This window comes from Pithys albifrons, chromosome 1 (genome assembly GCF_047495875.1).
Source record: "Pithys albifrons albifrons isolate INPA30051 chromosome 1, PitAlb_v1, whole genome shotgun sequence".
In the NCBI taxonomy this organism is placed as follows: domain Eukaryota; kingdom Metazoa; phylum Chordata; class Aves; order Passeriformes; family Thamnophilidae; genus Pithys; species Pithys albifrons.
The window spans coordinates 2,449,029-2,473,415 of NC_092458.1; the positions used below are offsets into that span (position 1 = coordinate 2,449,029).

General features: G+C 38.2%; 1 protein-coding gene across 11 annotated transcripts in view; it reads left to right on the top strand.

Annotated features, from left to right (window-relative positions):
• The window catches only part of DMD (dystrophin), a 1,187,916-nt gene that overhangs the window by 837,758 nt on the left and 325,771 nt on the right, over positions 1-24,387 (top strand). For all 11 annotated transcript variants that reach the window (XM_071568723.1, XM_071569521.1, XM_071566241.1 and 8 more), the window contains one exon: positions 22,590-22,707. In XM_071568723.1, coding sequence (XP_071424824.1) covers positions 22,590-22,707 — 118 coding nt within the window. The remainder of the gene's footprint in view (positions 1-22,589; positions 22,708-24,387) is intronic.

Here is a 24,387-nt window from a genome sequence, read left to right on the forward strand (position 1 = left end):
TGCACAGTTCAGGAGTGATGAACAGGAATAACAAGCCAGTCAATAAGAGGATGTGCATGTCTTTCCCAATACAGAGCTTTTTACTTTGATGGATCAGGAAGAAGCCATATTTTCCTTCTAAGAAACATCACTAAGTATGCAGTATTGAATATTTAGGGAGAATAAATCTGAGAAGACTGCTTTTAAACCAGTTTCTGTAAGAGCCAGGTGAAAAAACTTACCTATTTTCAGTGTTTTTTGTTGTTACATTTATTTCTTGTTTGAAATGGGTCTTATGAAAGCTGTAATTCTTGTTTTTCTTGTGCATTTTCATTAGATTCAGTGATTTTGGTATATGTAGTTGTCTTGGTTTGAGATAAGCAACTGCTAACCCCCCCAAGCACAGAGAGAAAAGCCTCCCTCCTAACACCAGGGAAAGGGAGGAAAAGAGAGGGGAAAGAAAAAAACACTTCAAACCACGTTTATACTAAAACTACATATATTTTTACAGAAAGAAAGAGACAATTAGAAGAGAGTACAAATATTCACTCACACAAGTCTGCAACAACAAGTTCCCCACCTCAAATTCTTAATGAACACACAAATTCTACTGTCCTAACTACACATTACTTAAGGAAAGACTTATTCCCCAGGGAGACAAACTCAAGCAGAAAGGAGAGACCCAGAACAACACATTTGACTTTCATAGAATCACAGAATCATAGAATCGATTGGGTTGGAAAAGACCTCCGAGATCATCGAGTCCAACCCTTGGTCCAACTCCAGTCCCTTTACCAGATCATGGCACTCAGTGCCACAGCCAATCTGTGTTTAAAAATCTCCAGGGATGGTGAATCCACCACCTCTCTGGGCAGCCCATTCCAATGCCTGAGCACTCTCTCTGGAAAGAATTTTTTTCTGATATCCAACTTAAATTTCCCCTGGCAGAGCTTGAGCCCATCGTGCCCCCTTGTCCTATTGCTGAGTGCCTGGGAGAAGAGACCAGCCCCTACCTGGCCAGAACTTCCCTTCAGGTAGTTCTAGACAGTGCTGAGGTCACCTCTGAGCCTCCTCTTCTCCAGGCTAAACACCCCCAGCTCCCTCAGCCTCTCCCCATAGGACTTGTGCTCCAGTCCCTTCACCAGCCTTGTTGCTCTTCTCTGGACTTTCCTGAGGTACCCTGTGAGCCAGTGGTGGGCCTGGTCCTCTCCATCCCCCCTGGGACAGCATCGTGTGTCCTCCCAAGAGGAGGGCTGAGAAGCCACTGCCTTAACCACTCCCACACTGGTTCCTACTGCCCTGGAGATGATGTCATAATGTGGTATGGAATACAAACTTACTGGCTAGAAGAGGTCAGCTGTTAGCTCAGCCCAGCTCAAGTCAGCTGACAGCTTCGGCCTAGTCCAGACTTCAGAGCCCAAATCTAGGCCCACCTGGGGGAACCCATAACAGTAGTAAACTTCCAAGCTGGACTGCCTGAGTGAGGAGCAGATTTGTATTGTGCTGCCTGAGATAGGCTGTAACTGCAACATGATTCAAGGAGTCAGGATGTGGTCCTTGTTTCCCCCTTCCTCTGGTTGGGAGCAATCTGTTCAGGCATAAAGTTGTGCCCTTTTCCTCCCTAAAGGGAGATGCAGTTGAATTCTGGGATGACAAGGCTGAGGCAACACGAACAGTTCAACTTTTTCAGACTCTTTCATTTCAGTGGAAATTTATTATGACTAAATTATTGAAATATGATGCAGACATGGAGAGCATTTTAATATGTATCTTGTTTACTTTTTTAATATTATTATTCCTTGATTTATCTGAAAGTCAAGTGTTTGGAGGCTCTCCATAGCAGCAGCTAGAAAATATATTATTTATTAGTAATGTAAATAATACATTATGCCAACATAGTAACAAATCAAACCCTTTTCCTGTTTACTACTAAAGGAGGATCTATTTATAACACTACAGATTTCCCTATAATTTAGAAAAAAAGAAAAGAAACATCTTGCATAGGATTTGGCATGAATTTGAATGAGGACCACATTGCTCTTAACAAATATGTTGGGTCTCATATTGCTTTCTATTTGTCAGAGATTTTACAGTATTTTAGGTTACAGAATTTGTATTTTATAGAACTACAATGAATACAATAACTAGGTTTTAAACAGTACCAAAACAGTATCTTACCCCACCTGAGAACTTTGCTGGTCAAAGAAATGCTTTACGGGGTCAAACCAGCATTCTTCTCTCTAGCCCAGGAAAGTGGCCCTGATGGAGACCTTAGGACAGGTTGAGCCAGGAGAATGGATCAGCCTGGCTGCTTATGCTGACTGTTCCATTCCTACTGCCCCATTTCTAGCATCCACAGCTGTTGGATTCAGGATATCAGGAGACATTACAGCCTATTCCTTGTAGCATCTATTTTTCAGCCTATTGTTCATTAATTGGTCCAATCCCTCTCTGAAACTGCTGATTTTCTTGGCCTTCACAACCTCTGTGGCAGCAAGGTCTAGATACACACTATCTGCTATGAAAATATTTTTTTAATCTGTTCTAAACCAGTTTCTACTACAGTAATGTACCCTACTCCTGCCCACTCTCTTCTGTCTTTAAACCAAACATGCATTCAGGAACAAACCTTTCTTTTTACGTAATGTTGCCAAGTTTCTTTAAACTATTTTCTGAAGGACTTTATAAAAAAGACTTTATAGATGTATTTATCCTACCTGACCAAATCATCCTTGTTGACCAAATCATGCTTGTTGGTTTCTTTAAAGTCCAACACTTCCTTTAACAAGAATCTCCTGCAGCTATGGGAGGCCAGTTTCCTTATCCCAGTGCAAGAGCAGCATGTTTGAAGCTGCACAGGAAAGTCACATCTCCTGCCCCTGCAGCCCCTCAGGTCTCCCTCCTCACAGGCTGTTTCTGTTACTTCTGATTACAGAGCCATCTTATTCTTCAGACCTGGAATATGATTTCCGAGTTAATGTTTAGATTAAGTAATTAATCTGAATTTATTTTAAAGTACTTTTTAGTATATAATAAAGTCACATGATCATACAGTCATGGAATATGTTGAGTTGGAAGGGACCATCAGGACCATCAAGTCCAACTCCTAGCACTGATCAGGACACCCCAAGGATCTCACCATGTGCCTGAGGGTATTGGCCAAATGCTTCTTGATCTCAGATGGGTTTGGTGCTGTGGCCACTTCCATGGGGAGCATCTTCCAGTGCTCAACCACCCTCTGGGTGAAAAGCCTTTTGCTGATATCCAACCTAAATCTCCCCTGGCTCAGCTTCATGCTGTTTCCTTGAGTCCTGTGACTGGTCAAGAGAGTGAAGAGAACAAATTCCAACCACCAATACAGCCTTTCTTTCCTGGAGAATTTGCATCCATATATTACAGAGCACACCTTGGCATTATTCTGTCACCAAACTTCTGAGAAACTTGATATGACAGTTAAAGGAAAACAAGTTCTTTATGTCTTAGATAAGAAACTGAAGCCAGCATTTTTTAGTAGGATTCAAAATAAAGAAAATGAAGTGCTACCAGTGTCATTCTATAAGAAATATCATTCTTCAAAGCTACAATGAAAAAAGAGAGGCCAATTTCAGTATCAGTAGTCTAATATGGGGAAATAAATAATTTAGTAAGTGTTCTTGTAGGCAGTCAGTCTGCAGGTACTGTTTCTCATGCTTCTTGCTTTAACATTTTCCATTGTTACCAAGTAATCATAAAAAGGTTGAAAATTTACTAGCTCTAGGGAATGCACGTGATCATGTTTTTATGCAAACCAATATTAAAAGTTCTGTGAAAAATGATGCTATAAATTAGCATAGGGCTCTATCTTATTCTCCCAGCTGCTTTTTATACCTTGTTTTGTTTTGTTTTGTTTTCACAAAGGAATGATAGGTATAATAAACACGGCTTGAAGGAGATTTGAAAATCTGTGCAGTCCAGATTTTTGCCTTAGGCAAGATCAACTAGACTTAAATTATTTCTGACCAATTTCTGTCTAACGTGCTCTTTAAGTTGTTTTTTTTTTTGTAGCTTTGCAGAATTTTTTTCCACCACTTTGCAATCATTGCCATTCAAAAGGTGTCCCCTGCTACAATTTCAGCTAATTATGTCACCACAATGAAAATTGAGAGCAGCTTACTCTCTCTCAGCAATAACCTCCTATACTTGAAGGCTACATCTTCAGTTCAATCTTCTAAACAAATCCTGCTTTTTAAATCTCTATCCTTGTTTCTAGACTTCTGACCATATGTCCAGTGATTTGCAACCCATTCTGATGTTAATCCAGGTTTTTTCAGCTAGTTATTTTAGTGCCTTGCACTTATTGAATTCTCAGGTTGTTTTGAGGCCACTTTGAATTATGTTCCACTTCTCAAGTGCTTGCTGCTGGTTGGGTTTTGCATCACTGTGAATGTAAAAATCCTACCCTCTATTACATCGACCAATAATAGTGATAACAGATACAGGACAAGTCTGTCTGTAGCTTCATTTGATATTGACTTCCCATTTAGTATCTTCAAGTTACATTTTTCCATCTGTTTTGTTTCCATGTAAATCAAAATTTCTTGCTTGTGTTAACATCACATAGGCAGTATCAGAAACCTTGTTAAGGGCATCAGGCACAACTACTACCTGTTGCTCACTATTGGTAAATCTTATAGCTCTGAAGGAAGGGAAATGCAGTTGGCTGGTTATTATTTAATCTTGATAAATGGTTGATTGTGTTACTTGTTTATATTTTCCCACCTCAAAGTTTGTTTAATGACATGTTCTAGAAATAAGCTCAGAATAATTCACCTAAAATTTTCTGGGTAGTTTCCTGTGCCTCTTTCAAGAGTGAGAGATATTCATCCATTCCAGGTTCTCAAATATGACTGCTAATGCCCATGAGATTGCCTGAGCAAGTTCCTGAGTATTAGAGCTAAAATTCATGAGCTATCACATCACAATTCATACTGAGCTGCATAAGAACACTGTCATACCAATAAAAAAGTTATTGCTATTTGTTTATTGTCTTTCACACAGAGACCTTCTGCCTTGAAGCTGTTAACATAAGAATTAGTGCTAGAGTAAACCTTTTTTCAGACTATCACTTCACAAGTTTCGATGACTGTTTTATTCTGCTTGGGAAAAAATATTGTGACAAAATACGATTATAAACTTTAGGGCATCTGCAGAAACAATCTCCATCTTATATAATGCTGCAGAAGAGAAAGGAGCTATAGGTTTGAAAACTCTTGTTTTCCACAAGGGGATAACAAACACAGTGGATAAGAGTAAAAAAAGCTATTGAGGATCTCTGTGATGAGTTTAGTCTTTATCCAAGTATTGTCTCCTATTTTATATTACTTATATATATATATGTGTGTGTGTGAAAGTGTTTTCATACATATCTACATTTCAGATACTTTTTTTTTTCCTGGTAGAAGATGTAGTGAAGACCACCATCAAAATAAATCATCAGGTATCGAGAAGGATTGGTAGCAACAAGTTGTGAGCAATACCCTAGCTAAGCAGTGACTTTGAAGTTGAAATAGTGAATAAATACTTGAAAATATTCTCTCAATAAGAATGTGTCTTGGTTTGAGATAAGCAACTGCCAACCCCCCCAAGCACAGAGAGAAAAGCCTCCCTCCTAACACCAGGGAAAGGGAGGAAAAGAGAGGGGAAAGGAAAAAACACCACTTCAAACCACGTTTATACTAAAACTACATATACTTTTCACAGAAAGAAAGAGACAATTAGAAGAGAGTACAAATATTCACTCACACAAGTCTGCAACAACAAGTTCCCCACCTCAACTTCTTAACGAACACACAAATTCTACTGTCCTAACTACACATTACTTAAGAAAAGACTTATTCCCCAGGGAGACAAACTCAAGCAGAAAGGAGAGACCCAGAACAACACAGTTTACTTTCCTGAGGTACCCTGTGAGCCAGTGGTGGGCCTGGTCCTCTCCATCCCCCCTGGGACAGCATCGTGTGTCCTCCCAAGAGGAGGGCTGAGAAGCCACTGCCTTAACCACTCCCACACTGGTTCCTACTGCCCTGGAGATGATGTCATAGTGTGGTATGGAATACAAAATTACTGGCTAGAAGAGGTCAGCTGTTAGCTCAGCCCAGCTCAAGTCAGCTGACAGCTTCAGCCTAGTCCAGACTTCAGAGCCCAAATTTAGGCCCACCTGGGTGAACCCATGACATAATGGTAGGAAATACTTGCAAGAATGAACTATGGACAGTTAGTACAGGTTTCCTCAGGCTGCTCTATGAAGTTGTTCTAAATTTGCTATACCCTTTTAAAGAAAATGACATGGAATATGCACCAATGGAGAGTTGACTCTGACCTCTCTCTCGTGCACACATACCTACACGGATGCTTGTAGTGCTGCAATATTGTGGTGTCTTGATTGCAAATAGGCTCATTAAAGCTGTTTTAAGTGAGATAAAGCTGAGGAGCAGATGCACAAACAGGCAAGTGGTTCTGTATTCAGTCAGGTGAGACTCATCAGGTCTCATTAACTGAGGCTGTTCCTGAAAGGCACTGTACTGCTGAGCTGGCCCCAGAAATTACACAACTGTGTTCTCACCATGCTCTGTGAGCATTACTTCAGTCTGTCTGACCTATGCTAGCTCTTTACTGAATCAGCTGTAGAGTCTATTCCCCATGTTGCATTTAGTCCAGAACTGAGGCTAAATCATCCGTAGGTAATTGAGGATTGAGTGCCTTTCTGGGGTCTGCAGCTCAAATATCAGTTAACTCCACTCTTGCGTAGCACTGCTTTTCCTATACCTCCAATTCCTCCCTTTCATGCCTCTGTCCCCCTGTTCATGCTCAATTCCTGTTTCCCAGCCTTCATATACTTGCCTTCATGCACTTGTGCTTGTGCTCAGCCTAAAGTATTTGCCTTCCTAAACAGGTGAGATGGTGGATATGGTACAGGATGCAGTTTGGGTATAGATGGCCAGAAACTACTGTTCACTCTGCCAAGGAATGTGCTTCCATTTTCAGTGGTACACTGGAGACTGGGCACTTTCTGATAAGCCCCTGGGTTAATGCTGCTGTGGCAGTTGCTGATTTTTTGTTGTTTTTTGTCCAATATGAGTAATGATTCAGATTATGCTTTGTGGCTTTTTTGGGCTTGAGGGATTGTTACTCTGTGGATAGACCTTCAATTTGGAATTAATTCAATAAACATGTCCTCAACCAGAAATTCTCTGAGATTGTGTGCAAGTATGAAAACCTCTCCTTATGTATCTCTTATGTGCCTTTAGTTGTTTTTGGTAGGGAACATTCCTCCTAGAGACTAACTTCTACAATCTGATTTCAATATGCAATGTCTTACACTGTGGAGGACATTTTGAAACATTTTCCTTTGATCTACAGTGACATTAGAAAACAATAAACCATCAAGCCTCAAGAGAACTACCTTGGCATACTAGCTGAATTTTTTATAATTAGTTGTTATCTCTTAATGCCTGCACATCTGTAGCAGTGAGTAATTAAAGTTTGAAAGGAAGCTGAAATTTTACAAACTGATTAGGGTCTTTGTTTTTTTCAGAACTCCATTTGAGTTTGGGGGTGTTTTGTTTTGTTTTGAAGAAATGTAGGGAACATATTCAGAGAAGTTAAAACCTCCTTATATGCACACTAATCTACACCTGGAATACAGACTAAGAAAAAACAAAATCCCAGCAACGATTCCACTGTCAGGAATCTGTTTTAAAAAAGGAAAAATTTCTGACCACATGTCTTCTCTATTACCACATTGTTAATAATGGCCTACACCACTTCTATTGGTGTTGCACTTCTTTGGCATTCTCTCTCAACATCACCTAAATCCAAATGGCAAATTCTAACTTTAGGTACCTGTACACCAACATCTGCCATGCCCCATTCCTCACGTAGCCATCCTCAGTAAAGCAGCCCAGCCTTTTTGCATTTCCATTGCCAGCTTTCTCCTGGTGTTTTCTGTTAGAGCTGTGTCCCTGTTACATCTGTCCTCTGACTTTTCTTGGCACAAGGCAGGGACTGAAAGCAAAAGTATAATCATGGTGTAAACTGGCATAGTGCCATGGGTGCCACTCTGCACCAACTAGGAATGGTCAGCTGGGGCACCTCTGCAGCCCTCATGGCCCTTGCTGAGGAAACAGGGGATACAGAGTATAAGGAAATGCTGAGGTACGGCTCCTAAACCTGTCAGTGCTTCAGCTTTGGTTTGTTTTTAACCTGAATATATTATGCTGCCATGGATAAATAAACTGATGTTGCTTTTAGCTGCTTCAAGCTGCAAGATAATGGCATCTGTTCAGTCTTATGTATAATATTTCTCTTTTATTTTCTAGTGCAGTTGGTTATTCTTGGTTTGCTTTGTTTTTGTTCAGCCCATGTTTCTAGAAAGTTCTTCAAATCCCTTGGACAATGGCTACAATTTACATCTTTGCATTTTCTAGTGCTTGGACTGATGGTATTTAGAAGGGTACTCTGGAGGAATTAAGTGGAAGGAACAGAAATGGTAGCTTCTTAAACTCGGGTTTCTTTTGTTAATAATTAATATCTGACCAAAAAAAAGCCTCAAGAAAAATAATTCTTACTTTTCTGTCTGGTGGAAAAAAAGCCTCTGGAAAGAAGTGTGTCTGCATATGTGTGTGTGATAATTTTCAAAAGAAAAGAAGGAATAAGGTCAGAAAGTTGAGTAAGAAAAAATTGCCAAGATAGATACATTTTTCAGCACCACAGACTGTAAAATACCTCCCAGTTTTGCAGGCTGGTATTTGCAGGAAAAACATTGACCTCAGTCTGGAGTCCTTCCAGAATTCAGCTCTTGAAGAACTGCTTGTCACAGTCTAGCATTTCCATGGGGAGATACAAATCATTAATTTTTAAAAATATAACACATTTGGAAGCTCTTGTTTCCACCTCCCAATATGGCCTTTCAGTAACTGACTTTGTGATGGTAACAGGGACAGGGAGAGTGGGAGACAGGGTCCAGATGCATCAGAACAGCCTCCTAGTTAATTTGAGTTCACCACCCCTGGAGGACTGACTGCATCATCCTTAGCTAATCCTGTGGGTATAGTCTGGCATTTTCTTGCACCTTACTAATTTAGTGAGTAAAAAGTTAAAATATCACTTATCAGATAAGGCTAAATTTTCAGGTATATTAAAATTGAAAATTATTATTCTAGAATTTTATATATCTCTCTATGTTATGCTTCATGTCAAATTATGTGTCAATGCTGGTAATGTGGAAATACTTTACTGGCATGGAAAAAAATTTTTAATTAGTGAAAACTAGAAAATCAAGTTGGATAAACTGGTAAAGATGGGCACTTCTTACTAGTGAGTTGTTAGCAGCCAGTGCCATAAGCCCTCAGGCTTAGGAACTGAGGTCTTTGAATTAAAAAAAAATTTAAAAAATGTTGCCTTGCCTGTTGAAAAACAATATAAGAAAAAACAGATGATATACACTTATTCCATCTGCAGTAATTTTTTAGTCCTGACTGACACCATTATGGAACTGCATGTAGTGAAATGATGAATGTGGTCAGAATTTTTTACACAAAGTAACATGCAATGTCGTTTGTTATTGAGCTAAGGCACAGAGTTTGTAGTACCTGGGAGAGCAAATACATGAGAACAGTCTTGCTAAAACGTGGAGAGGAGCTTATTGCTTTCTGGAACTGTGTGAGTACTTTGTCTACAAAATGTTCATATTTGAAAAACATAAGAAGAACTAAGTGCAAATAAAAATACACTGCAAAATACAGTTTTACACATGTTTTCATTCCAGTCTCAGGAAAAATTTCAGTGGCTTAAAAGCAAGTTCTGTTCCTCCAAAGCAAGGGAATTAGAGAAAAAAAAAAAAAAGTAGTTTCCAATTCACAGAAAATCTTATTTGTGGAAAAATGTCAGTATTTCAAAACTACAAATGTTGTAGAGAAAAATATTTTCATTTTGACTTTTAATGTTTTATTCTGAGGTTATTTTAATTTTTCCAGAAACATTTATTATATTCCCTAAGTGTGTTGTCACAGTATCTCAAGAAATCCTCCTCCTCTATTTCAACCAGATTGTGATGCTCAAGCTCATTGCTCCTCCAGCCTCGGTTACTTCAGTTACAGAAAAGAAATCAGAGTAATGTCATTAATTTTGGAATTTTATTCCTTGGGTTCTGTCTTTGTTATTGCTAAGGCCCACTGTAAAATGAGTGTCTATATCTGCATATATATATATATATATATATATATATATATATATAGCCATTTGTGTATATACATGAATACACATATAATTCAAATTATTATTTCCTGCTTTTATTATAGCAGTATCAATCTACCAGTGATTCTTTTGTATTTATATCAGATATGTTGTGAAACTGTCATTCAGATAGTAGAACTCTATTTTCTGAAAAAGGAAAATGCTATTTTTTTGTTCTACTGGAGTAAGGTTGTGTGACACCTTTGCAAGCTGCTAATCAATGTCTGTACCTTCTGCCTCAAGCAACGGTTACAGATGAAATGCATTAACTTCATAGTAAGAGTTCTTCTTGTCTGAACAAGAAATAGCTCCAGTTTTATGCTTAACTTTATGCTTAAACACTGTTCTCAGTCAGAAATTGATTACATGTATTTAAATTGTACTATATCTGTGTAGGGGAGGGGAATCATGTGGGACTGATACTGATTTGAGGAAACAGGCGTCACAAATTCATCTCAGATAAGCAGGCACAATAGGTGAGTTCAAATTGAATGATTCTGTTTTTAATTTCTCACAGATTCATAGATTTCAAGGTCAGAAATGACAGGTAGGTTCATACACTATATGTGAAGCCACTCCATAGGATTTTACATAGAGATTCCTCTCCCTACTCTTCTAAATTGTGTCCGTTAAAAAATTCTATTAATAATCTCTCATATTCTTTAGTCATCTGCTCTCTATTTAAATTTACTGATGACTAAGAATTCACATTTTTTCTGTTTAAACTTCATTGTCTTCAAATTCCAGCCAACATACTTTTTCAATGCTATTGTTGCCACAGTTAATAATTATTGTATTATCAGAAACTGTCTTTAGTGGCTGTTACCATGAGCAAATTTACTCTCCACTGCGAGATGTGTTGACCAAAGGGCAGCATCATAGAATGACATAAACATTTAAAATGAGGCATAATTGTGTAATGTAGGTGCCATCACAGCCTTGATACCCCTGCCCAGCTCTGCTGATGCTCAGTTCTACAATAGTGCTGTTTGCTGTGCTCCTTTGTTTTGTTTTTTTGCCTGTGAAAAGAAGCTCTTCCAACCTGTTCTGCAGAATTATAAAATCCAGTGCCCATCTTCAGAGCAAGCCCCCCTTCACCTGCCTCTACTGAATATGTTCTTTAGTCTGACAGGAGTTGTCCATTAGCATTTCAATCGGAATTCATTGGAAATGCAGGAGGAATAGATGCTGCCTATTTCAGTTCCTTTATACCTTTTCTAGAGCATAAGGCACCCAGGAGGCAGTGAGACATCTGCTTTCAGTGTGTGCCCTTGTGGCCAAGAGGCCAGTGGTACCCTGGGGTGCATTAGGAAAAGCATTGCCAGCAGAGGCAGCTGATCCTGCCGTTCTACTCAGCCCTACTGAGGATGCATCTGGAGTGTTGTGCCCAGTTCTGAACACCTCAGTACAAGAGAGACATGGAGCTCCTGGAATGGGTCAAGTGGGAGTCAACAAAGATGACTAAGCCACTGAAACATCCCTCTTATGAGGAAGGTCTGAGAGAGCTGGGTCTGTTCGGTCTCAAGGTGACTGAGAGGGAACCTCATCAATGTCTATAAGTATATGAAGGGAAGGCATCAAGCGGATGAAGTCAAGTTCTTCTCGGTGGTGCCAAGCAATAGGACAAGAGCAAAGTGCAGAAATTGGTACACAAGTTCTGCCTGAATATGAGGAAGAACTTCTTTACTGTGTGGATGACTGTGCTCTGGAAAAGATCACCGTGAGGGGCTCTGGAGTCTCCCTCACTGAAAATATGCAACAACTGTCTGGACACAATCCTGTACCTTGTACTCTAGAATGCCTCTGCTTGAGCAGTGAGGTTGCTCCAGGTGACCTACTGTGGTCACTTCAAATTTTATCCATTCTGTGCTTCTGTGATTCCACTTTTCAGAAAGGTCCTTTCCATCAGGCTGTTCAGGTCAGTCTGTTCCTCTTCTGTTGAATTGGAACCATTTCTTAGAAAAGAGTAGAAAGGGGTTGAGAAGTTCAAGGGCAGGAGTGTTACAATTTGCCCATAAAGGTGAGGGTAACTCCAGTTCTCGTTAATAGATCCCTTGAGACAGGTTAGAGTTTATTTAGAGTATTTATTTATGTACAGTTTATTTTAGACAAGTTGGTTGCAATGGAAAGGAGGTTTGTAGCCATTTTGGTTATTATCTGTAAAAATATAGCAATTTGTATGTATGTATGGCTAGGCCTTGGGAACGAAGATTTGGGAAGGGCCAACACATTGGCGTGTCCTTTGAGCCTGCACAGTGGATTTTTTAGGTGAGGCTCAGCGTGTGCAGAATTGGCCCCACCCTTTAATTTCTAAGGATCATCTGCCGTGGCCGAGCGAGGTTGGATGGTGACAGTGAAGTCCTCAGGACTAGAACTACAGCCCCCAATATTACCAGGAGGTCTCCCATCCAAGTACTAACCGGGGCTGACACTGCTGAGCTGCCGAGATCTGGCAGGGTCAGGCATCAGGGGGGCATTTACCTGCCTTTATAGCAATATAAAAGGATAAAAATAACACTTAAGAAAATACATAAGGAAAAGAAAGAAAGAAAGAGAAAGAAAAGTTAAGAGTAGAAAGATACCATCACCTGTGGATCCTGTGATGAGACTCAATTGTTGCAATTTCAATGTCCTTTGGTTGAAGTGATAGTTACAGTCTTATCTGTAGGAGATGGAGGAAGCCCACAAAACCTAGAGTTCAATGGATTAATATTTGTTTAGGTTTATGTGGGAACATCCAGGTACCTTCCCCAGCAAGGAAGTTTTTAAATGTCTGATGCAACACTGGGGATCATGCACAGTCCTCTGGTGAAAAGCCCCAGAAATGAGTATGGGGCACTTTGAGGGTCTTTCCTGGTTTATGACCCCTTCTAAGACATGAGATGGGAGTTTTCAACTGAACCAGTTGTGTAAGGGAGGACACTGCCGTGTTAAAACGTCCTATCCCACCTAGAAAGATCTTCCTCTTGTTGGCCTCTTCCCTCACCTGGCCAAAACCCAGCTTGTAGTCTCTGGTGGTGGGTGTGCACCCCCTCTTATTTGGGCAGTTACCTTTCACATTATCAGAAAAGCATCCTCTGCTTTTTCAAATGTCTGACTGTTTGAGCCATATCAACATTTCAGTCTTTCTCAGAAAGACAAAGTGAGGACCTGGCCTTTGTCACCATGGCACCCATCACCTGCAACAAGATAAGGAGTACTTGCATATTTTTTCCTATTTATATAATGGTTTGGTATCTTTCCACACAGCCTACACATGGCTGAGCTCCCTCCTGAGACTCTGTTTTCACACTGCAGAATAACTGGGGGACCTAACGCAGCTCCAGCTCTCACTTTAACTACATGGAGCAATGCACAGCTGTGCAACACTTACATCTCTTTCCCAACCTATCCCATAGCTTCTTACATCATGAAGGGTAACTTATGGGGTTTGAGTGTTAAAGAGGGTGTTTTCAGAAGGCTGGACTCTTTGTGACACTCCCAAGACATGATGGCATTATTAATTTACCAACTCCTGATGGCAATTGAGAATGTGAGAGTTCCCTTTTGAAAGTAATTATAAAGGTAAGTCTTGCCCAGTCCAACTTTTAATAACCCACATTATATACATTTCCTTCCTTTGCTGTTAATGAAATGTGAACAACATCAGAATTTTTCAAGTTTCTACCTTTACCTTCTGTGTTGTTGACCTTAATTAAATGCACAGTTGCAGAAATGTGGAGGAATAAAAACTAGAAGTAAATCAAACAGAGAAGCAAGCACAACAAAACAAAGCAAGATAAATGGGGGGAAAAGGTGAAAGGCAGAAGTGTAGCTCTGAGACTAAAATCTTTGTAAATATACCAGAAAGGTTTATGTAACAAAATTAGACTTGCAACTTCATATGGTTCTTGTCTTTTAGAATGACAATGAGATATGAATAAAGGTCCAAGTTACTAGATAGAGCCTAAAGTTATTCTAGAGAAATTCCAATATTTCTTATCAGATGTGGTAAATAAAGAACACCCTCCATCCCCCTGCCCTTACAGACACAGACAGATCTAAATAATACTAAGTTCACTGTAAGAAAAAATATGTAACAGTTTTTGTTTTCTTTTTAAAAAACAAACCCAAACAAACCATATTAAATCCTCTTTTTTTCATTTTACATTATTCTTGAGAAAAATGTCTAGTTTCCTAAGGCACTAAAGAAAAACTTATCTGGCAATGGATGTTGTGTCAATCTGTTTTATTCTCCTTATTTTTCATTCACTTGCTATTACTGGAGAAAACTTCCAGTAGAAGTAATCAAAGATTTCCAGAGGCTCTAGTAGAAACTAAGGAAGACATTCTGTGGGTTTTTTTTTTTTTCAGAGCATAAAATTGATTCAGTCTAATCTTTTCCCTATAAAACTGGATAATTTGTACAGCATCTTTAGTGAAGCTATTAGCTTTCCTTCTCCACAAATGTTGGTTATTTTCTTAAATAAAAAAAGTTAAAAATACCTTTTCGTTTTGCTTAAGTTCACGATGTAATATTATATTTACTCAATATTATTTTACTTTGTCTAAAAATGTGACAAAGAACTTATATCTTTGCTTTTGAAGTGCATTGACAAGCATGTTTTTCTCTGGATCTGTCTCAGATAAAAGGAGTTCACTAACACCAGCAACTGAAAAAAAACCTAAAACTGAAGCTTTGGAAAACAGAGCAGCTGCCCTCAGTTTTCTTGGTAATACACATTTGTTAAGTGCATTGGGAAAATCCTTAATGTGAAAACCCATTAGTTTTATAGGAGAAATAAAATAGTAAATTTTGCTAATTCCCATTCGATGAAGGGTAGCTGTAGGATGTGAGATTTCAGTTGTGCTGACTGATGCAGAAGCTGGGGAAACTCTATAGCTCCTAACACTGTTTGCCATCCATTAAGCTATTGGGTGTGATGAAAGGATATAAGATACCCTGGAATACTTTTGCCTGATTGTTTAAATGCACATACTTTATTGCAAGCAAAAGTTGTGTTCGACTTCCACGTTGTTTGGGGGCAAAACGCTGTAATTTCATACACAGTTCACGTACAGTGATTTACTGTTAGAGCTGTAATCTTGTTCCAGTCTTGAGTTCTTACATGTGATTTATCACTGTGCTCTTCTGGTTGAATGGATCTCATTATAGCCAAGCACCCAAATCTTGAAATGTTGTTCCACTTGTTACAGATACTTCTCTAGCTGTATTCCTTTTGCTTTCTGGCAATGGCTATAATAAAGCAAATTCCTTTTTATCTCACAGTGATTCATTCACCAACCATGTTAAACTGAAATCTTTTTCTGGTCTCCTCTCCATCCTGTCTGCTGGATGGACTCCAGTATAGTCCTTCAAGACATCTGTTATAATGAGCAAACTGCTGATGGTTTGACCCTCTTCAAACACCTTCGTCCAAAGTCCTTTCCTGAAAACAAATATGGAGCAGGGTGAGAAGAAGGGTGAGAGTTATCCCAGCTCCCACCATCACCCTCACCTTACGTTTTTGGTCAACTCATGGAGAATCAAATTGAGTACTTCCTGTACTCTTTGGTTTGATTTGTGTGCATCAACAGCATATTGCATGTTTTGCAGTCATAACTTCCTGGTATGAACCAGACTTCTAAAGTTGCAAAGGAACAGGCCTCAGACACCTACAGTGCCACTAATATAATTTATTGACTGACTGTCACAAAAAAACTGTGCAAAAAGTTCTATGATGCTTTTTTCTGCATCTTGGGCAACAGCTGCTAAGTTGTCACTGGTGGCTTTCCCACGGGTCACTGATGGAGATGGTATATTCACTTTGACAGTGATGGGAATTGCTTAGGCAGTTCCTGAGGTGGCCCTAAGTGGGCATAAGGGTACATGCTTATGGAAACTTGAGCTGCACTCAGGAAAAATCAAATTCACAGTGTCCAATCTGTCAGCATTCTGATTTCACTGACAGGCACCAATCATCTATCAGCACTGCTAAATAGTAACTTTAGATCTTCACATTTTCCTAAAATTATCCATGCTTTGCAGGGGAAACCCAAACCAGCTAATAGTCAAAACAAAATTTGTTTTAAAAAAAACTCCACTGCATTATATTGCTTTCACTGTTTCATTATTTTATGTTTAAATACAGAAAGTAGTTAAATGATCATTTTTTTCTCATATTCCCTTCCTGCTTAGTGACAAGAAAACAAATTCAAATTGTGTTTGGGAGGAATATCTTAACAAAGCCAATTTTATTATGCAAATGAATTGTAGGTGTTTCATATCTGCATTTTCTGAAATTCTTAGCAAGTTTTTTCCAAAGCTTTCTCTCTTTTGTATGTAACACATTATATTTAGAGAACCAACCAGCCTCAAGAAACTCAGTTGTTTTAAGTAAAAGCTGTCATGGCTATACATTTTGGTGAGGAAGCAATTGGTTCAAATTTTGTTTAAATGTAAGTTTTACAGTCTAAAGTTTTTCAAAAACACATAACTTCCTGAACAACTGTTTAATGGAATTATGCTTTTTTCTAAGGATATTATGGTGAATTAGTTCAGAGTAGCAAATAGCTTCCTAAGATTAGAAGTCTATCTTCCTTCTCCCTTACATTCCCATATTAGTCATTCAGTTAATTAATCATCAGAACCAGTTGTGATTCACTGGTTCATTGCATTAAACAAGGTTGGGAGTGGGCCAGAAAATATCATCCCAAACAGTTGTGAAGTCTTAGTCTTCTACCATGAGTTGTTAATGACAAAAAGTGCTTCCAGTTTTCTCTTAATATGGAAGGTATTTTCTAAATCATCTTTTTGTCCAAAGATAATTTTTTGTGTAAGTCACTATTGGCATTCTTATTGTTAGTAAAAAATAGATAATGAACTATAGTTGACTGGAAGTATGTAAATACACAGTGAACTTGTGAAGACATGGAAGTCATTACCTCTACAGAGAACTCCTCAGTTAAACACTAAATAGGAAATGTAGGACTTGCTTTACCCAATGTTATTTCAAATTTTTGGAATGGTATTTTAACATCTGTGTTTTCAGAGATGGTTTTCAACTTAAGAATGTAAAATTGTTACCAAGAAGGCCCAGAGCCTTTTTAAAGACTCCTACAGCTGAGGAACAGTCATATATAACAATGCAGAACAGTAACTCTTCTGCATATGCTTGAATTAGTCCTGGTTTTGTTGTGAGAAAAGTTGCTTTGGCTATTGAAGAGCAAACACCCATAATTAGCACTAGTAAATGATTAGTTGAATGTATAAGACTTGGTAACATCCTGGAATTCAGCTATTCCACTTTAAAAAGCTTGCAATGAAGTCAGGAAAAAAGGAAAAAAAAGAAAAGATTGGATAGATTTTAGAGATCCTACCTTTTACACAGACCACCATACACATGGCTAGAGTGACAAACAGGCAGGCCCTAGCAAGCTGTACATTATAAAGATAGAGCATATTTTGTGTCTCAGTATCAAACCTTGCAGTCCCACCAAAAAATTGGAACCCTTCACCTGTTTCACTTTTTCAGTTTATTTTTAGCAATTTTTATGCAAGTTATTTCAGTTGCTGACTTGAACAATTTGTTCCATATCTCTACACCCATTTTGTGTAAGAAAATCATAAAAGTTAGGAACCTGAAAATTGGATTTTTCCTTTGAGCAGCTGCTGTCCACAAATGTGGAAAGATTGTTAGAAGTGAATAGCATCCCTTTCTAACAAACTCCAGGTAGGTTTGATCACTGTATCTCATTGTTCCATTACTCTGCTGTCTCCAGGCATCATTATGTTGGCATTCATAGATACATGGAAGAAAAAGAAAAGCTCTTTGGGGGTTTAAGGATGTGTTTGTACCACCATGGAAGTGGATGACCTTCTTCACTGTTTACCTACTCGTGGAGTCACTTTTCTAATTAAACAAAAATTTCTTGATTGAAATGTGTTCTATAATGTTTTGCAGAATAGGTTATTGTACCTTAACAGAGCAGTAGGAAAATGAGAGTAGAGGGAATTATATGCAAAAGACCGTAAGTGTTTATAAAAAAAAAATCAAACTACTTTTAGTTTAAGTCTTTGCAGCTGTGCTTTTGGTGGACTAGACAGACTTCTGTTTCATTTATTTAAAAAATACTTTCATTATAACCTTTATTTCTGTACTACCCAGTTTCACACAGCACATTTGTTTCAGTGTGCTGACATTCCAAATCAGAGGCATCTGGTCTGTTGCATCTGCTGTGCCTCCACCAGGGTGCCACTATTAATGAGTTTACTTCCCCTGGCTCTTGTAACAGTATCTTCTAATAGTTTCCACTTTGTTTTCTGTTGAGGATCCAGTTTTACAGCATTAAATATTTGGCTGAATTTGTAAAAGTTTTTAAAAGTATCTCCAGATATGAATTGCCTCTGATTTTGTTTTGGGGGTTTATTGCTTGTTTCAGATCATTTCAGCTAATACTTTAAAGCTAATCAATTTTTATATTTCCCAAAAATCATATTTAGTAGTCTTCTAATTTGTATTCACCAAAGCACTTCTCTCCCTAGCATAATTATCTGTATTTTTGTTAACTCAAAAAATCAGTTTGTATGATTAGTTTAGTCAATCACAGAATATTTTTCTGAATTTGATAGTACTTTAAGTGGAGCTCAAGTGGTGCTGTTTATTTTCATGCTACAGGATCACAGGAAGGCTCAGGAGTGATGTTTTTCAGTTGCTACTTTTACCCAAGTTTCCATCAGGGTTTATGTGTGTACATGGAACGTAGATACCTTGTGGAACATATATTTGCTAGGTCTTTAAAATTGTACCAATTGGTAAATATAGACCAATAAATGTTGTAGCATTTTTACAGTTTTAATTGATAGAATTTTACTGAATAAAATAGAACATTTCTTGGGTAAAGTTCTCAGACACTTTTTATGAAATAAAGAAAAAAAAATACTAATTAGAAGATTGTTGCTTTTCCATTGTTCTGAGTGGCCACCTTTCGAAGAGTAAGAAAAAACAGTCTGTTCTCTAGTTATGTTAACTGTCTACTGAAAGGTCTAAAAATCATCAGATCTTTTCATAGTGTAAGAGTTTTAAGGTGTCCTTCCTGGCCTTTCAAAAATACATATTAGTACATATGGGGCTGGTCTCTTCTCCCAGGCACTCAGCAATAGGACAAGGGGGCACGATGGGCTCAAGCTCTGCCAGGGGAAATTTAAGTTGGAGAGCAGAAAGAAATTCTTTCCAGAGAGAGTGCTCAGGCATTGGAATGGGCTGCCCAGAGAGGGGGTGGATTCACCATCCCTGGAGATTTTTAAACACAGATTGGACGTGGCACTGAGTGCCATGATCTGGTAAATGGACTGGAGTTGGACCAAGGGTTGGACTCGATGATCTTGGAGGTCTTTTCCAACCCAATAAATTCTATGATTCTATGATTCTACATCCAGCAAGGCTAACTTTAAAGAGGCATTGTTGGTTTTCCTGAGTGTCCAGTTGAGCAATTGCATACAGATTTTTGGGAGTGAATCGTTCTGTAAGCCCCTGGGCACAGAGCAGCTCCATTTGCTCATTTTGGTACTGAGCAAATCCTTTCTGAGCTGTCCTTACCTTTTGCTTCATTTCCTACTGTTTCATACAACAGCAGCTTTCTTCTGTGCTACACAGCATTTAATGTCTAGTTTGAGACTTGGACTGGATCAGATAAATCATTCTATTTAAGTACATCCAGTATAAAAATTATAGTTAGTAAACTTTAGAGAACAGAGTCACAATTGGCATAAGGCCTTAGAATCACTTAATTTACTTTTCCTCTTCTAAACAGCTCCTAGGTAGGAGGAGGAGAGAGAAAGGGAAATATTACTTTGAAAGCCACAGAATTATCTGAGAACATTGTATGTGTTTTATTGTTTCTTCTGCACAGTCTATTTTGCCAACGTGTGTAATACAGATGTTGTTCAGCTGCAGTGGGACTGCTTCTCCTATTGCAAAATTCATGTCATTCATTAACTTGTCTTCCTAGAAAATGGAGTTTAGAAGGCACACAGATATCTAGTGATAGCAACTGCATCAGTAGATTTTAATTCTTTTTGTTGAGCACTTTCCACTAAGGAGAGACTTCTAATGAGAAATTGGTTCTTTGCTTAATTATGCAAGCTGCTGCTTTAACTGCATGTGTCTGCATGCAATTCAATCAGCATGCAAGCAGAAAAATACCACCCAAACTTTTGCATATGAATTAGGAAGCCAGTTATAGTAGATTTTCAGAGTTTCTGATGCAGAAGTTCAAGGCAAGAATTTCCCAGGGTGTAGCTAGATGTGTATCTTGAAAATTACCTTTTTTTTTCCTGAAAAGTTTGTAACTGAACAAAATAAAACTCTGTGGAGCATTAGCTTGCTTTTGATGATACATGCTGTACTTACTGGAAGTTATATTCTCATGCTCTTTTCTTATTCTCATGAACCAGAAAATGGCATTAGGCCTTTTTTTCTCGCCTTCAACTTGGTGAAAATTATGCAGCACTAGTTTCAAATTGGTGAGTCAAGTTCAAGGTCAGACTGGCAGGTCATTTTAAGGAGGAAAGAGGGGAGACTTTTATTACAAAAAAAATACTCAACAGTGAGATGAGCGTGCTAACAGGCTATCTGACCAAAGTCTATGTAACAAGCCTGAAAAATAGAAATCCTTCTCTGGTTTTTTTGCCACCTTGATAGCTGATGCAGTGTACCTACTAGCCATCTGACAGCACACAGTTCTGTTCTGATTGCTAACAATTTTAGGCAGAAAAAATTAATTTGTTCATAGTTTTGTAATAAAAACTGCTACTTTTAACTCCTTAGACTGGGAAATGTAATGAGCATCTTTTCTGGAAACTACGCAAGAGGGAGTTGTGGTTTCTAAATTTGGTCAATGTCTTTTAAATACACACTTGGATGCGACTCATCTGAGACATGATTGTACTGATCCCTTGTATGCCCTTCCCTAATCCTTCAAAATAAGTTAAACTAATATATGCATAGGTCTTATATGCCTTACTTTCCTTGAGTTTTTATTTTCATTAGATCTAACTATTGTATTGTAGTTTTGTCTTCTAAATACCATGGAGCCTGTCTTCTTCCCCATGAGAAAGTCCAAATCCACTTCTTCCTAGTCAGATTTCCTGAGCTTTATGTATCTGTTTGAGTAACTGTTATGGGTTCACCCAGGTGGGCCTAGATTTGGGCTCTGAAGTCTGGACTAGGCTGAAGCTGTCAGCTGACTTGAGTTGGGCTGAGCTAACAGCTGACCTCTTCTAGCCAGTAAGTTTGTATTCCATACCACATTATGACATCATCTCCAGGGCAGTAGGAACCAGTGTGGGAGTGGTTAAGGCAGTCGCTTCTCAGCCTCCTCTTGGGAGGACACACGATGCTGTCCCAGGGGGGATGGAGAGGACCAGGCCCACCACTGGCTCACAGGGTACCTCAGGAAAGTCAAATGTGTTGTTCTGGATCTCTCCTTTCTGCTTGAGTTTGTCTCCCTGGGGAATAAGTCTTTTCTTAAGTCATGTGTAGTTAAGACAGTAGAATTTGTGTGTTCATTAAGAAGTTGAGGTGGGGAACTTGTTGTTGCAGACTTGTGTGAGTGAATATTTGTACTCTCTTCTAATTGTCTCTTTCTTTCTGTAAAAGTATATGTAGTTTTAGTATAAACGTGGTTTGAAGTGTTTTTTCCTTTCCCCTCTCTCTTCCTCCCTTTCCCTGGTGTTAGGAGGGAGGCTTTTCTCTCTGTGCTTGGGGGGTTGGCAGTTGCTTATCTCAAACCAAGACAGTAACACATAAGTTATTATGAGTATTAATTATTGTTCTGCTAGGTAAGGTGTCAGGACAGAAAACGTGACAGCAACAGTCTTACAATGGCTCTTAACCAATAGATTAAACAGTTTTCAAATATTAAAAACTAAACATGATTGGTTTGACTTCATGATTTACAAGGAAAAGCCTGCCTAATCTGGTAAGAATGCAAACCCTTATATCTTTTAAAATACACTGCAAAATCTAAGAGAATATAGAAAAAATAGTGTCCTTCTATAGCTTTATGCAGGAGAATAGCAAATGCATCATTTGCTGTGTTAAAAAATGAAATATGTCCATTTGCATCTAGTTTTATAGGTTCTTTATTAACTATTGTTAGAAGGTATACCTGGTGGTTTTATATTAAGAATAATAATATTTAGAAGGTCTAGATCAAATTCTTCATATTATTTGAAATACCAAGCAATCTTTTTGTTTTAAATCAAGCTTGTACAAAAAAGAATCCCTCTATGTGGTCTTCTCAACAGTTCTATATGCATTTTAATTTGTTTTATTTTTGTGTTTGTGTTCAACTAGGCAATACTACAGGATCTGGAGCAAAGACGTCCCCAACTGGATGAACTAATAACTGCAGCACAAAATCTAAAAAACAAGACGAGCAATCAGGAGGCCAGGACAATAATTACTGACCACAGTAAGTGGGGTTGTTTCTGTCAGATGACATTTTGGCAAACATGAAAAATATTATAATAGCTAATAAGTGTAACATTTTTCAGATACTTTATGCCTTTTTCATGAGGAGAGTTCCATCAGTAGACAGTTGTCATATAGAGGAAATGTTAGTGAAAGTCAGGGATCCCATATTTCAAATTTTTCACCTTAATTTCATATTGCTGTCTTCGTAGTGGAAGGACATTGTACAAAATATAGAAAGTGAGCACTGTAGATAAAGAAACACATTTATTCTTAAACAAGGAGAAAGAAAGAGAGAGAAAGAAAGAAAGAAAGAAAGAAAGAAAGAAAGAAAGAAAGAAAGAAAGAAAGAAAGAAAGAAAGAAAGAAAGAAAGAAAGAAAGAAAGAAAGAAAGAAAGAAAGAAAGAAAGAAAGAAAGAAAGAGAAAGAAAGAGAGAAAGAGAGAGAGAAAGAGAGAGAGAAAGAAAGAAAGAGAAAGAGAGAAAGAAAGAAAAAGAAAGAAAGAGAGAAAGAGAGAAAGAAAGAAAAAGAAAGAAAGAAAGAGAGAGAGAAAGAGAGAGAGAAAGAGAGAGAGAAAGAAAGAGAAAGAAAGAAAGAGAAAGAGAGAAAGAGAGAAAGAAAGAGAGAAAGAGAGAGAGAAAGAGAGAAAGAGAGAAAGAAGAGAGAAAGAAGAAAGAAAGAAGAAAGAAAGAAGAAAGAAAGAAAGAAGAAAGAAAGAAGAAAGAAAGAAAGAAAGAAAGAAAGAAAGAAAGAAAGAAAGAAAGAAAGAAAGAAAGAAAGAAAGAAAGAAAGAAAGAAAGAAAGAAAGAAAGAAAGAAAGAAAGAAAGAAAGAAAGAAAGAAAGAAAGAAAGAAAGAAAGAAAGAAAGAAAAGAATTCACAGAGTATAGCCACAGGCTTGTAAGAAGCTTTCAATTCCATCCCCCCTAGTACAGCTGCAGGCTCGTCTTTCATCTCCCCTCAGTTGATGCACAAGTCTGATGATGCTCTGCATTACTCTGTATTATTTCTTCAGTTCTGTTTTCCCATTCCAGAATTAACCAACTAGTTGTGCCTAAGGTGGAAAAATTAGTTAAATTTTAGAAGTCTATAGAAGACAAGGTGTTATTATCCTTGGATGCTTGCACGTCCTTATGTCCCTCACTCTCAAGATCATGCTAGAGAAGCAGCTCTCTGTGGTGGACTGCTCTATATCTTCGGTTATTATTCTGAGTAATCAGGACTAGAAACTATGGAAAATGAATTTTTTGTGGTCCTTGAGGTCTGCTGTGGAGCTTAGAGAAGATCCAGGCCAAATGCTTTGTATGTGGACACAGCCAATTCCCTTTAGGTGGATGCAAACTGTTCTGTACATCTTGGCCTAGAGACCAGGGATTGCTCCCTGAAACTGATGATTGTGATGGTATCAATGGAGGGTCAACTTTTCTATCTCCATACTTAAAATTTAAATTTATCTATGTACACCTCTGTCTCTTTTTATTCCATCAGGTAAATACATTCCATAGTATGTCAAAATCCCATTGAGTGTTTGGACTGCACTGTTGCTAGTAGTACATATGGATATTGTTTAGACTATCTTATGTGAAATAACATTGTTCAACTGCTATTCTTGTCCTTTGCCATGAGAAGAAAACCTGCTGAGAGTGAAAGAAGTGTTTTAACTGACGTTTGAGAAGAAAGG